Source organism: Vipera berus (assembly GCF_964194415.1).
Source record: "Vipera berus genome assembly, chromosome: 4".
NCBI classification, from domain to species: Eukaryota; Metazoa; Chordata; class Lepidosauria; order Squamata; family Viperidae; genus Vipera; species Vipera berus.
Window position 1 is genome coordinate 4,843,361 of NC_138206.1, and position 14,523 is coordinate 4,857,883.

General features: G+C 45.0%; 1 protein-coding gene across 2 annotated transcripts in view; it reads right to left on the reverse strand.

The window, feature by feature from the left end:
- The window catches only part of DGAT2 (diacylglycerol O-acyltransferase 2), a 43,973-nt gene extending 32,429 nt beyond the window's left edge, over positions 1 to 11,544 (reverse strand). For both annotated transcript variants that reach the window (XM_081327855.1, XM_081327854.1), the window contains exon 1: positions 11,389 to 11,544. In XM_081327855.1, coding sequence (XP_081183981.1) covers positions 11,389 to 11,443 — 55 coding nt within the window. In that variant the 5' untranslated portion in view covers positions 11,444 to 11,544. The remainder of the gene's footprint in view (positions 1 to 11,388) is intronic.
- Positions 11,545 to 14,523: the final 2,979 nt, after the last annotated feature.

Genomic DNA, 14,523 nt, shown 5'->3' on the forward strand with positions numbered 1-14,523 from the left:
AGTGAGTTCTAGTTCTGCCTTGGAACATGAAAACCGGCTGGGTGACCTTGAAACAGTCACCCTCTCTCAGCCCAGCCCATCACACAGAGTTGCTGCAGAGAAAATAGGAGGAGGAAGGAATATTAGGTGTGTTCGCCACCTTGAGTCATTTACAAACAATAATAAAGATGGGATAAAAATCAGCTAACTGAAGAACGTTGCCGTTTCCCTGGGGCCTGGGCCAATCTTCCTCGCCCTAAGAGTCCCAACTGGCTGGGGATCCTGGGAGTCGTTGTCCCTGCATCCCTGCAAGGCGCTCGATTCAGAAAGCTGGATGGTAGGTCTGCGGCAGCGTGGGAAGCAACTGTGTTGTGTAGGGATTCCTGTTTTTGCTTCTCTTCCTCCTTGTATTTCTGTGGGGAGACAGCCGTGCAATTCTCCTTCATCCTTTTTTTTCCATCGGCAGGGTTGTGTTTAATCATCCGAGCACTCTTGATCTGCGTGAATCATCCACCGAGGCAGGTTGGCTTGGAAACCGGCAAGGTTAAAAATAATCTTTGGAAAACCTGGTATGTGTGTGTGTATGTTTTTTTACTTTATGGGGCTGAGATACAAGCAGCAAAGCAGGCCGGTGGTGAACGATGGTGGCCAATTGTGCTGCCCTGGCAATGACTAAAATCAGAGATTGCAGCACAGCCACAGTTTCTCTTCTTCTAGATTCAGAAGGCAGAGTAACAAGAGTTGAAAGGGACCTTGGAGGTCTACTAGTCCAACCCCCTGCTCAAGCAGGAGGCCGTCTACCATTTGAGACAAGTGGCTGTCCAGTCTCTTCCTGAAAACCTCCAGGGATGGAGCACCCCCAACTTCAGGAGGCAAGCAGTTCCACTGGTTAATTGTTGTTGCTGTCAGGAAATTTCTCCTTGGTTCCAGGTTGGTCTTCTACCTGTTACTTCTTGTCCGGCCTTCAGGTACTCTGGAGAATAGCTTGACTCCCTCTTCTCTGTGGCAGCCCCTCAGATATTACAATAAAATAGAGCTGGAAGGGACCTTGGGGGTCTTCTAGTCCAGCCCCCTGCTCAAACAGGATACCCAACACCATTTCAGACATGTGACTGTCTAGTCTCTTCTTAAAAATCTCCAGTGATGGAGCGCCCACAATGTCTGGAGGCAAGCGGTTCCCCTGGTTAATTGTCCTCACTGTGAGGAAGTTTCTCCTTAATTCCAGGTTGCTTCTCTCTTTAATCGGTTTCCAACCATTGTTTCTTGTCCTGCCCTCTGGTGCTTTGGAGAATAATTTCACCCCCTCTTCTTTGTGGCAGCCCCTCAAAAACTGGAAGACTGCTATCATGTCACCCCTTGTCCTTCTTTTCATTAAACTAGACATACCCAGTTCTGCAACCCTTTGTCATGTGTTTTAGCCTTTAATCCCCAAATCTTCTTTGTTGCTCTTCTCTGCACTCTTTCTAGAGCCTCAGCATCTTTTTGATATTGTGGTGATGCTATTTCAACCACATCACATCACAATCTCCAACACACCAGCTGTGGACTCCATGGTTATCCGCAGATTCCTCCTTGGTCACCCCAGTTTTTAGTTTGGCACAACGGGTTTTAACTTTTAAACACAATTACAAATGATTTTTTCAGGCCAGGAAGTCAAACACCGGCCTCCAAGTTAAGTATGTCCTTGCTGAAGTTGGTAGGTGAAAAATATGAAGGGGAGAGTTGCTTATTTTTTCAGGGGCAAAAAGCAAGGAATTGTTGATCAACATCCTGTAAGGAGTTTCATCAAGGTGATGCTGTAGTTCAGGGGTCTTCAAACTTGGCCCTTTTATGACTTGTGGACTTCAACTCCCAGAATTCCTCAGCCAGCATGGGGGAAACTTTGGCCCCTTCATGACTTGTGGACTTCAACTCCCAGAATTCCTCAGCCAGCATGGGGGAACTATGGCTCCTTCATGACTTGTGGACTTCAACTCCCAGAATTCCTCAGACAGCACGCCTGGCTGAGGAATTCTGGGAGTTGAAGTCCAGAAGTCATAAAAGGGCCAAGTTTGAAGACCCCTGGTGTAGTTTGACGGGTTGTGAGTGAGCAAACTTTTCTTCTTTCGTTTTTTAGTTATTTACTTAATCTGTATCCCATATTGAGGAATTCTGGGAATTGAAGTCCACATGTCTTAAAGGTGTTAAAGCCAAGAAACACTGACTTAAGGACTGAATCAAACCAAGAGTTTGAACTGGGCCCAGAAGCTGACTGAGGCCTAATTCAACACCTTTAATACAGGTGTTCAGGTAGTCCTCATCTTACAGCTGAGCATTTGAAGTTACAACAGCACTGAAAGAAGTGACTTATGACCGTTCTCAATACTTATGACCGTTGCAGCATCCCCATGATCACATGATCAAAATTCAGCCGCTTGGCACCTGGCTCCTATTTATGACCATCGCAGTGTTCCCGGGATCATGTGATCCCCTTTTGCAACCTTCTGACAAGCAAAGTCAACTGGGGAGCCAAATTCACTTAACAACCGTGTTACTAACTTAACAACTGCGGTGATTCGCTTAACAGCGGTGGCAAAGAAGGTTGTAACATGGGGCAAAACTCACTTAACAGCTGTCTCGCTTAGCAACGGAAATGTGGGGCTCAGCTGGGATTGAGGAGTTCCTGTAATTCCACACTGATGGGGTTTTGCCACTGCGATTCCTGCCAATTGCAACTAATCTATCAGAATAGAGCTGGAAGGGACCTCGGAGGTCTTCTAGTCCAACCCCCTGCTCAAGCCATTTCAGACAAATGGTTGTCCAGTCTTTTCTTAAAAAGGTCCAGTGACGAAGCACCTACAACAGGGGTCTTCAAACTTGGCCTTTTTATGATTTGTGGACTTCAACTCCCAGAATTCCTCAGCCAGGCACGCTGGGTAAGGAATTCTGGGAGTTGAAGTCCACAAGTCATAAAAGGGCCAAGTTTGAAGACCCCTGACCTACAACTTCCGGAGGCAAGGTGTTCCACCGGCTAATTGTTAGGAAGTTTCTCCTTAATTCCAGGTTGCTTCTCTCCTTGATTAGTCTCCATCCACTGTTTCTTGTCTTGCCTTCTGGTGCTTTGGAAAATAAGTTGATTTCCCCCCCCCCCTCTTTTTTGTGGCACAACCGCTCAAATACTGTCAGTTTATTTATGTAATCTCCATTTCCTTATTGTTAGTCAGGAGGTGTGTTTTGCTCTCCTCTTGACACCTATGGCCCATATAAACTCGGATACCTGCAAAGCTCCCTTTATTTTATTTTCCACCTGATTCTTGGGCAAACATCCAAGGAGCTGGTGAAATCTCGTTCTCAGATGGGGTTGCTGAGTATTTATTTATCATGAAAAACACTCCGCTGGGGCAAAGCCAGGTGTTTGGACTCTCTGCGCAACCTTGGCTGAAGAGAAGAAAAATGAAGCAATCCCAAATAAAGTACAATTTATTCTGATGGGTTATCGGTTGCTTCCCACCAAACGCTGTCCCGCAACTGAAGTTAGCAGTGTTTGTTATCGGAACTCTTCAGACATATTTTTCGCTCACACTGAACCCTTGGAATGTAACTAACCCTTTCTCTGGATTCATACAACATCCTGAACCACAAACAAAGAAAGTGACCTGCATTTGCACAGCACGTTAAACCAGGGCCACAAAGAAATGAACGTTTCAAAATAAACTTATGAAGAACAGTTGCAGGAATTGGGCATGCCTAGTTTAATGAAAAGAAGGACAAGGGGTGACATGATAGCAGTCTTCCAATATCTCAGGGGCTGCCCCAAAGAAGAGGGAGTCAAGCTATTCTCCAAAGCGCCTGAAGGCAGGACAAGAAGCAACAGATGGAAACTCATCAAGGAGAGAAGCAACCTGGATTTAAGGAGAAACTTCCTGACAGTGAGAACAATTAACCAGTGGAACAGCCTGCCACCAGAAGTTCTGAATGCTCCAACACTGGAAGTTTTTAAGAAGAGATTGGGCAGGCACCTGTCTGAAATACTACAGGGTTTCCTGCTTGAGCAGGGGGCTGGACTAGAAGACCTCCAGGGTCCCTGCCAATTCTTTTAGGACCAACTCTGAAGAAGCTTCTTTGGATGAGAAGCGAAACGGCTCCACAGAAAACCAAGAAAGTCTCCAGTCGGCTCGTGAAAAAGCATCTTTGGCTCCACCTTTAAATCTTAATTTTCAAAATATTCCAGCCCGCGGGAAAAAGGTTTCAATTGCTATGAGTCATGTCTCCTGGAGCTCCAGGGAATAAAAATCGTATTTACAGTGAGCTTGCCCTGCAAGGTTGTTGTTTTTTTTCCAAGGAATGAGCCACTGACAACATGCCACCGTCTCGATGTATATTCCGGAGAAATGGATCAGGCCCCTCCCTTTCCAACAGGTAGCTCAAGAAACTTTCTGTCCCTACTTACGTAAGAGAGCCCGTGGCTTAAACGGCTTTTAAAGTTATAATGCTTTGGAGAATTGCTATCCTTCACTCACACAGGTTATGCCAATTTATGAATTTATCCCTTCGGTACATATCCTATCATTTCCTCACTCAAGGTGATGTGTATAACGTGAGTTTAATAATGCTTGGCGCAAACATATGGCTGTCTTCCGACAAAAAATTTAAAAAAGAAAGAAAAAAAGAAAGAAAGAAAGAAGGAAGGAAGGAAGGAAGGAAGGAAGGAAGGAAGGAAGGAAGGAAGGAAGGAAGGAAGAAAAAGAAAGAAAGAAAGAAAGAAAGAAAGAAAGAAAGAAAGAAAGAAAGAAAGAAAGAAAGAAGGAAGGAAGGAAGGAAGGAAGGAAGGAAGGAAGGAGGGAGGGAGGAAGAAAAAGAAAGAAAGAAAGAAAGAAAGAAAGAAAGAAAGAAAGAAAGAAAGAAAGAAAGAAAGAAAGAAAGAAAGAAAGAAGGGAGGGAGGGAGGGAGGGAGGGAGGGAGGGAGGGAGGGAGAGAGAGAGAGAGAGAGAGAAAGAAAGAAAGAAAGAAAGAAAGAAAGAAAGAAAGAAAGAAAGAAAGAAAGAAAGAAAGAAAGAAAGAAAGAAAGAAAGAAAGAAAGAAAGAAAGAAAGAAAGAAAGAAAGAAAGAAAGAAAGAAAGAAAGAAAGAAAGAAAGAAAGAAAGAGAGGGAGGGAGGGAAGGAAGGAAAAAACAAACTCAAATGCTAGATTCAATGGGCACCAGGTAACTCTTTTTCTGCCGACAGTTTCCTCTGTTTCTAACAGTCCTTCTTGTTATTTTTCTCCCTCAGCACAACAACCCTTGGAGGTAGGACAGATTGAAGGGACAGAGAAGTGATCTAAAGTCAGAAGGGAGTTGTTCCCAACGGCAGCCCAACACCTTAACCCGGTGTTTTCTAACCTTGGCCATTTTAAGATAGGTGGACTTCAACTCCCAGAATTCCCTAGCCAGCTGGGGAATTCTGGGAATTGAAGTCCTCGTGTCTTAAAGTTGCCCAAATTAAGAAACACTGATCTAGGCTACAACAGAATCCTGAAAACTGACTTTGCTTCCTTCTCACTTATTCCAGAGCAAGTCAATCTTGAGCTTCTTCCTCACCTTTTCCCGTTTTCCGGGGCCAAGCTCAAGTTTCACTAAAAATCGCCAACGGTCTTCCCCAAGCCTACGTCCACATTCCTTCCTACCTAGTCAGAGAGATGTTTTCCCCAGATCTTGCAGAGCAATTAAGCCTCCTAAATACAGGCAGTCCTCAACTTACGACCACAATTGAGCCCAAAATCTGCACGGCTGAATTTAGTTCAGTGAATCTGGCTTCCCCCATTGACTTGGCTGGTCAGAAGGTCACAAAAGGGGGATCACATGACCCCGGGGGACACTGCAACTGTCCTAGGTACGTGCCAGTTGCCAAGCCTCTGAATTTTGATCATGTGACCGTAGGGGGGGTGTTCTGCAATGGTCAAAAGTGTGAAAAACTTTGTAAGTCACGTTTTTCCGCACTGTTGTAAATCTGAACGGTCACTAAACAAATGGTTATAACTTGAGGACTTCTCCCCCCCCCTCCCAAAAAACTCATCTGATGTCTGCTCTTTGAAAGAAATCAGACCAGGATTCCAAAACCTAGGATACTCAGCCTACCATTGTCTGGCTGCCGTTCTTCCTTCTGCCTCCCAAGGTTATTCTCACAGTCCATTAAACCTGATCTCACCTGCCTGTTTTACCTAACCATTCATCAACTTGTGAAGCCGTGGCAAATACCAGAATGGACTGGAGAATTGCAGAAAAGCAAAACAGCAGAAAAAACAGACAGGCAACAGAGAGGGCTTAAAACAAGGACACCAATGCAATTAGGCAAGACCGCTAGACCTAATTAAAATATATATATGTATATCCCTAGGGGTTAATGGAGCCAGGCTGTAACATATGGAGAATTCTGCCGGCAACTTTTAAGAAGCCAGGTTAGCTTTCCTGTACAGTATTGAACATCTGGAATCTGGTAGGAACTTTGCAAGACTATCAGATGTTATTATTTATTTAGTTACTAAATTTGTTTACTGTCCGTCTTGCTGCAAGGCAACTCTGAACAGCTTGCAACATTAAAATAAAACCATATGTCTATATACATATCTATAAATAGATGATAAACAGAGAGACAGACAGACAAAACTAGAGAGAGAGAGAGATGATAAATGGATGGATGGGTAGAAAGAGAGATGAGATAGAAATGATATAGATAGAGAAAAAGAGAGAGATGATGATAGATAGATAGATAGATAGATAGATAGATAGATAGATAGATAGATAGATAGATAGATAGATAGATAATAAATGGATAGATGAGTAGAGAGATGAGATAGAAATGCTATATAGAGAAAGAGAGAGATTAGATAGATAGATAGATAGATAGATAGATAGATAGATAGATAGATAGATAGATAGATAGATAGATTATAAATGGATAGATGGGTAGAAAGAGAAATGAGATAGAAATGATATATAGAGAAAGAGAGAGATAAGATAGATAGATAGATAGATAGATAGATAGATAGATAGATAGATAGATAGATAGATAGATAGATAGATAGATGATAAATAGATGGATGGATGGATAGAAAGAGAGATGAGATAGAGATGATATCTATATAGAGAAAAGATATATAGACAGATAGAAAGAGATAAGATCGAGTTGATACAGATATAGATAGATAAGATAGATTAGATAGATAGATAGATAGATATAGAGATAGATAGATAGATAGAGATAGATAGATAGATAGATAGATATAGATAGATAGATAGATAGATAGATAGATAGATAGATAGATAGATAGATAGATAGATAGATAGATAGATAAATGGATGGAGAGAGAGATAAGAGAGAAATGATATAGATAGATATAGATGATAAAGATATAGACATACAGACATACGGGTGTGTCTGTCTGTTTTTCCCTTATGTTTGAAGCCGTGTTATAACAGGAGTCACTTTTTTTTAAAGAAAAAGTCTGTTTTCTTAGACTTCTGTCTGTCGATCTATCATCTCTATTATCTCTCTCTCTCCCTCCCCCCTCCCTCCCCCCTCCCTCCCCCCCCTCTCAAGAACAACCTTTAACTTCAAGTAGATTCGCATTCAAAGCACATGGATGAATTAGGCTAGTAAAGTAATATTTTATTTTTCTAAAACCTTATTTTGTTTTTCATCCCAACCCTAGTCTCGAGAAGAGTCCAACCCATCAGTTGCCGCCAGAATCAGTCTGACAGGAGGGACAACCCCATTGAGCAGCAGAATGTCACTCTTATTATTTATTTATTCGATTTTTATCCCACCTTGATTACTTTAACTCAAGGAGACAAACATATCTAAAGGCTCCTTCCTCCTCTTTCCCCCATCCCGCAACAACCGCCTTGCGAGGTGGGTTGGGCTGGCCCAAAGTCACCCAACTAGGTGTCCTGCCTAAGGCGGGACTAGAACTCACAGTCTCCTTGTGATTGGCCCAAAGTTACCCAACTGTTTTTCATACCTAAGGCAGGACTAGAAGTCACAGTCTCCTGGCGATTGGCCCAAAGTCACCCAACTAGGTTTCCTGCCAAAGGCGTGACTAGAACTCACAGTCTACCCGACGGGCTTTCATTGCTAAAGTGGGACTAGAACTCACAGTCTCCTGGGGATTGCCCCAAAGTCACCCAGCTAGCTTTCATGCCTAAGGCAAGACTAGAACTCACCGTCTCCTGCTTTCTAGCCTGGTGCCTTAACCACCGCACCAAACTGGCTCAAACACTAAACTGTCTAAATGAGGAGACAATGTCCCCGGGTTAGTTCAACTAACAATGAATCAGTGTTTGAATGGAGGGCATTGCAAAGAAATGCAAAGAAAGATTCACACACCACACTACAGCTAGTCCCCGAGTTACAACAGTTCATTTAGTGACTGTTCAAAGTTACAACGGCACTGAGAAAAGTGACCCGTCCCCATATTCCCGTGATCAAAATTCGGTGCTTGGAAACCGACTCGTATTTATGACGGTCGCAGTGTCCCGTGTGTGTGTGTGTGTGATGTGATCCCCTTTTGCGACCTTCCTGCAAAGAACACCAATGGGGAAGCCAGATTCACTTAACAACCCTGTCACTAACGTCATAGCAGCAGCGATCCACTTCACAAGTGTGTGTGGGCCACGCAAGGTCATCAAACGGGGCGAAATTCACTGAGCGTTTCACTTAGCAATAAAAATCTGGGGCTCCGTTACGGTCGTAAGTCGAGGACTATCTGCGTTTTGGCAGTTGGACACTCAAAAGGTCCTGCCAGACCTGACCCTTCTCATGTGCTTGAGCAGCTAAAATGTTCCAGCTTGTGGATTTTGGCAGGCGGGTCTTCGCTTTGACCTTGCTGGCAATGCCCAGACTCACTGCCCAAACAGCCGAGGGATTACAGGTTGACTCCGACGGCGTTTGGAGAATCTAAAGTTCACCCTTCTCTCCAATAACAATCAACCGGGTTTAAAAAGATCACGAAGATCAGACCGGTGAGAGCAGAAACCCTTCTTCAAGGTTCCTAGCAGAAACAGCTTCAGAGGTAGACTGCCTTAACACGTGGAAGCTCCACTACGCCAGTCTGCGAAAGAGGACGAGGTCCGGAATTGGCCCCCAGCAGCACCTGATCTATTTGTCAAACTTTGTTACAATCCAAAAGAAGCGGAGCTCCTAAAAAAAAACGTTTTTTTGATGACCAGATAGGACAGGGGTGTTCAAGCATGGCCCTTTTGTGACTGGTGGACTTCAACTCCCAGAATTCCTCAGCTGAGGAATTCTGGGAGTTGAAGTCCACCAGTCACAAAAGGGCTATGTTTGAAGACACCTCCCCCCCCCCCGAGATGGGATGATAGTTACGCCTCCCTGTAGGCTTAACTTAAGGCCAAAAATAAACCCCATTTCTAAGTTCCAAAATGTACGAAGCCTCGAAAAATTAACCAGCATTCAAAACTCCCCAAGGTTAGTATTTAGTGTGGGCATGCTGGAGTCCTGTGCAAGCATGACACCAAAATCCAGCGCTTGCATGAGCTTAGATCCTAAATTCGATATTTCTCAACCTTGGCAACTTTAAGACGGGTGGACCTCAATTCCCAGAATTCCCCAGCCACCCATGAATTGAAGTCTACCCATCTTAAAAGTTGCCAAAGTAGAGAAACACTGCCCTAAAGCAATGAATGCCAACTGACCACAGATAGAGCATTACCCAACCCCAGATAGACAGTGCAGCAACCCAACCTCAAACCAGGATAAGAAGTGGACAAACATCCTCAAGGATTCCACTAAACCAAAAATTACCTTTAAAAAAAGCAAATAAGTTCCCCAAAGCAGCATTTTACTCTAGTGTATTTAATCAACCGTAGTTTTCTAATTACTGGTATACATTTTTAAAAAAATCATTGCTAAAGAAATTGTTACCACGGTTCTCCATTCCTACATTTTCTCTCCGAGGTTTTAACCTTTTGCCCTCTTCCCAATTGGAAAAGTGTGCAAGGCAAATACTGGGAACGGGGTGGGGGTTTCCCTCAAAGCATAGAAATAAAGTAGCCCAGCGGATGTTTAGGCTGGATTTGGCATTATTAGGCGCCTCTCAAGTCCTTCCCAAGGACTTGGGAGAGGCAGATGGAACATAGAATACATAGGGCTGGATGGGACCTTGGAGGTCCTCCAATCCAACCCCCTGCCCATAGCAGGAGATCCTATACAATCCTATATTATATTATGTGATATTACATTAATGTAATACATGGTATAGGCTTTCCTGCCTGAGCAGGAAACTACATTATAATATTTATTATTATTATTATTATTATTATTATTATTATTATTATTATTATTATTATTATTTACATTGACATATATTATATTGTAGGGACGCGGTGGCTCAGTGGGTTAGGACGCTGAGCTTGTCGATCAGAAGGTCGGCAGTTTGGCGGGTCGAATCCCGAGTGCCGCATAGCAGAGTGAGCGCCTGTTACTCGTCCCAGCTTCTGCCAACCTAGCAGTTCAAAAGCACGTAAAAATGCAAGTAGAAAAATAGGGACCACTATGGTGGGAAGGTAACAGCGTTCCGTGCGCCTTTGGCGTCTAGTCATGCTGGCCACATGACCACGGAGACGTCCTCGGACAAGCGGTGGCTCTTCGGCTTTGAAACGGAGATGAGCACCGGCCCTTAGAGTCGGAAACGACTAGCAGGAGTGTGCGGGGGAACCTTTACCTTTACCTATATTATATTGTATTAATATATATTATATTTTAATATACATTGTATTATATATTTTATACCTTTATCTTAATCTTATATCCATCTTATAGATCGTACTGTATACCATATTGTACATTTATATTTCATCATATTATACCTTATCTTATACCTTTATCTTATATCTTCCTCTTATATCTATACCTTATACTGCATATCTTATATTGTATATCATTATATCATATTAGCTTACATCTTATATACCTTTACCTCATATCTATATCTTACACTGTGTATCTTATATTGTATATCACATTACATCATATTAGCTTCTTATACCTTTATCTGATACCTTCCTCTTATATCTATCTCTTATATAACTTATACTGTGCATCTTGTAGATATCATATTAAATCCGATGAGATCCTATATGTGTTGTTATCACGATCATCCTAATATTATTATTATTATTATTATTATTATTATTATTATTATTATTATTATTATTATTATTATTATTATTATTATTATTATTATTATTATTATTATTATTATTATTATTATTATTATCGCTCAGGATCTCCATAAAGAGGAAAGTCGGGGGAAATAATAGCCTGATCCTAGGAATCTGGGGGGGTTTCAGAGGTCCGGATCCTCCGCCTCCCGATCTCCCCTTCCCCCCTTCCACCGGCGCCGGTCCCGCCCCGGGAAGCCCCCCGCCCTACCTCGCAGGACCCCCGCGTAGGCGGCGAGCAGCGTCTTCATGGCTTCGGCGCCCATCCGAGCCGCGGCGGGCAGCGGAGGAGGAGGAGGCGAGGCAGCCCGAGGGGGAATCTCCGCCGCCCGGCTCGGCTCGGCCAGCCCAGCGCAGCGCCCGCCGCGCCGCCCTTTAGAGCAGCTGCCCGGGGCGGAGCTGGGCGGGCGGGCGGGCGGGAGGAGCCGGGGCCGGGGCGCGCCGCCCGGGCATTGTGAGGCTGCCGGTGGGGAGGGGGCGCGCAGGGAGGGGAGGGGGCGCCCGGGCCAGGAATGCCCCGGGGGAGGGGAGCCCAGAAGAGGGGGGGGACCCAAGACCAGGGGCAGGCAGAAAGAGGGGCATTCACAGGACAAGGGTCACTTAAAAGAGGGGGGGAACCCAGGACCAGACAAAGACAGAATGAGGGGTACACAGGACCAGGGGCAGGCAGAAAGAGGGGGGTACACACGGGAGGGGGTCACTTAAAAGAGGGGGAGACCCCAGACCAGATACAGGGAGAATGAGGGGGTACACAGGGGAGGGGGCGCCCTGGCCAGAATGCCCCGGGGGAGCCCAGAAGAGGGGGGGGACCCAGTACGAGGGACAGACAGAAAGAGGGGGTACACAGGGGAGGGGGTCACTTAAAAGAGGGGGGGACCCAGGACCAGAGAAAGACAGAATGAGGGGGTACACAGGGGAGGGGTCACCCAGAAGAGGGGGGGACCCAGGACCAGACAAAGACAGAATGAGGGGGTACACAGGGACAGGCAGAAAGAGGGGGTACACAGGGGAGGGGGTCACTTAAAAGAGGGGGGACCCAGGACCAGACAAAGACAGAATGAGGGGGTACACAGGACCAGGGACAGGCAGAAAGAGGGGGGTACACACGGGAGGGGGTCACTTAAAAGAGGGGGGGGACCCAGGGGCAGGCAGGCAGTGGCCCCCTGCCTTCCTCCTCCTCCTCCTCCTCTCCACAATTCTTCTTTCTGTGTCTTATTTTTCCTTTAGATATCATTTTCCCCCCTTTAACACTTTTTTTTTAAAAAAAGATACTCCCTAATTACAGGTATTCCTCGACTTACACCAAGGGCCATTTGGTCACTGTTCGAAGTTACAAGGGCAATGAAAAATGTGACTTAACGACCGTTTTCCACCCTTACAAACTTCGCAGCGTCCCCCTGGTCGGGTGATCAAAATTCGGACATTTGGCAACTTGAGTCACATCTGTGACGGTCGCAGCCTGGCCGGGGGGGGGGGGGGGGGTTGTGTGTGTGTGTCGCATGATCCCCTTTTGCGAGACCTTCTGACAGGCCAAGGGAATGGGCAAGCCGGATTCGCTTAACAACCGTGGCGAGAAAGGTCGTAACATGGGGCAAAACTCACTTAACAAATATCTGCATAACAGCAGAAACTTTCCGCTGAACTGAGGTCATAAGTCGAGGACAACCGCTAATGGGAAATGCCTTCAAAATACAGATTAGCTGATTATTGAATACCTGGCAAGTGACTTACTTTTGCCCTGGAGGGAGGCAGCAATACAATATAGAATAACTAGAGTTGGCAGGGATCTTGGAGGTCATCTAGTCCAACCCCCTGCTCAGGCAGGAAACCCTATACCATTTCGGACAAATGGCTGTCCAGTCTCTTCTTGAAAACCTCCAGTGTTACAGCACCCATAATTTCTGGAGGCAGGTTGTTCCACTGGTTAATTGTTCTCACTGTCAGGAAGTTTCTCCTTAGTTCCAGGTTGCTTCTCTCCTTGATGAATTTCCATCCGTTGCTTCTTCTCCTGTCTTCAGGCGCTTTTTGGAGAATAGCTTGACTCCCTCTTCTTTGGGGCAGCCCCTGAGATATTGAATTTACACCCCTCAAAAAGTCATTTGATTTGATGCCACCAAGGAAAGACCCCCCCAGACATGGCGCTGCAAACTATAATTTGGAGGGGATCAGAAATTAAGTGCTGGCTATTTCTTTTTTATTTTTTTTAGAAAAATCAGTGCAAGTTGTCCTTTGCCCTCCTTCATCTGGAAACATGACAGTAGTTTATTTTATTATTTTTTTAAAGAAAAGTTGGGAGGGGGGAGCAAAAGAGCTGGCACAAAGCACAATGATGTAAAAATGATGAAATATAGAATATTGCAATCTCAGGTCACGAATCCAAGATTTGCAACAGGGGATCTAAAACGGCGTGAATGACAGGATGCACGTTGGTTATCATGAGGCCTGGAAAGGACCCCTGACCCACACACACACATACACACACACACAGAGAGATGAAGTTGGTGGCTCCTGGTTGACTCAGCCTTCCATCCTTCCCAGGTAGGTAAAATGAGGACCCAGATTGTTGGGGGCAATAAGCTGACTTTGTAATAATGCTGCTTGGCGGGGGCCGAAAGCCCTAATAAGCAGGCATATACATAGAATGAAGGCTATTGCTAAGCACATTGGTTTGTGCTTAAATTGTAAGCCGCCCTGAGTCTTCGGAGAAGGGCGGGATATAAATGGAATTAAAATAAAAATAAAATAAAAATAATGCAAAACGCGTTGGGGGAAAAAGAAGGGAAATTTGAGAATGGAAAGAGAAAAAAAAGCAGGAGGGAAAGAAAAAAAAAGGGGGGGGGGGAATAATTGGCCAAGATTGAAAGCCAGTTTGGTGTAGTAGTTAAGGTACCGTCAGGCGCAAGATCCGTTTTTCTCACCATGCACGTGTATACATAATCCGAACTAGACTGTGTTTTTTCTCTGTGTCATATAATATATGTGGGTAGACGTAGAACATCTGAAAACTTTTCTGATGGTTAACAGCATCCCAGCATTGGAAGCAACGACCCAGAGAGAGATGACAGCTTTGCTTCGGTTGATGCCTTCCTATGATAGCTTGACAGCCATGCTTTATCCCGGATGCCCGCACCGAGAAGGGGGTTTGGCTGGATGGCCTCAGGGGCGCCTTCCGTCTCCGAGAAGTGGGTTTGTCTGGATGGCCTCAGGGGTGACTTCCATCTCTGAAAAGGGGGTTTGGCTGGATGACCTCAGGGGTGACTTCCATCTCTGAAAAGGGGGGTTGGCTGGATGACCTCAGGGCACCTTCCATCTCCGAGAAGGGGGTTCGGCTGGATGACCTCCAGGG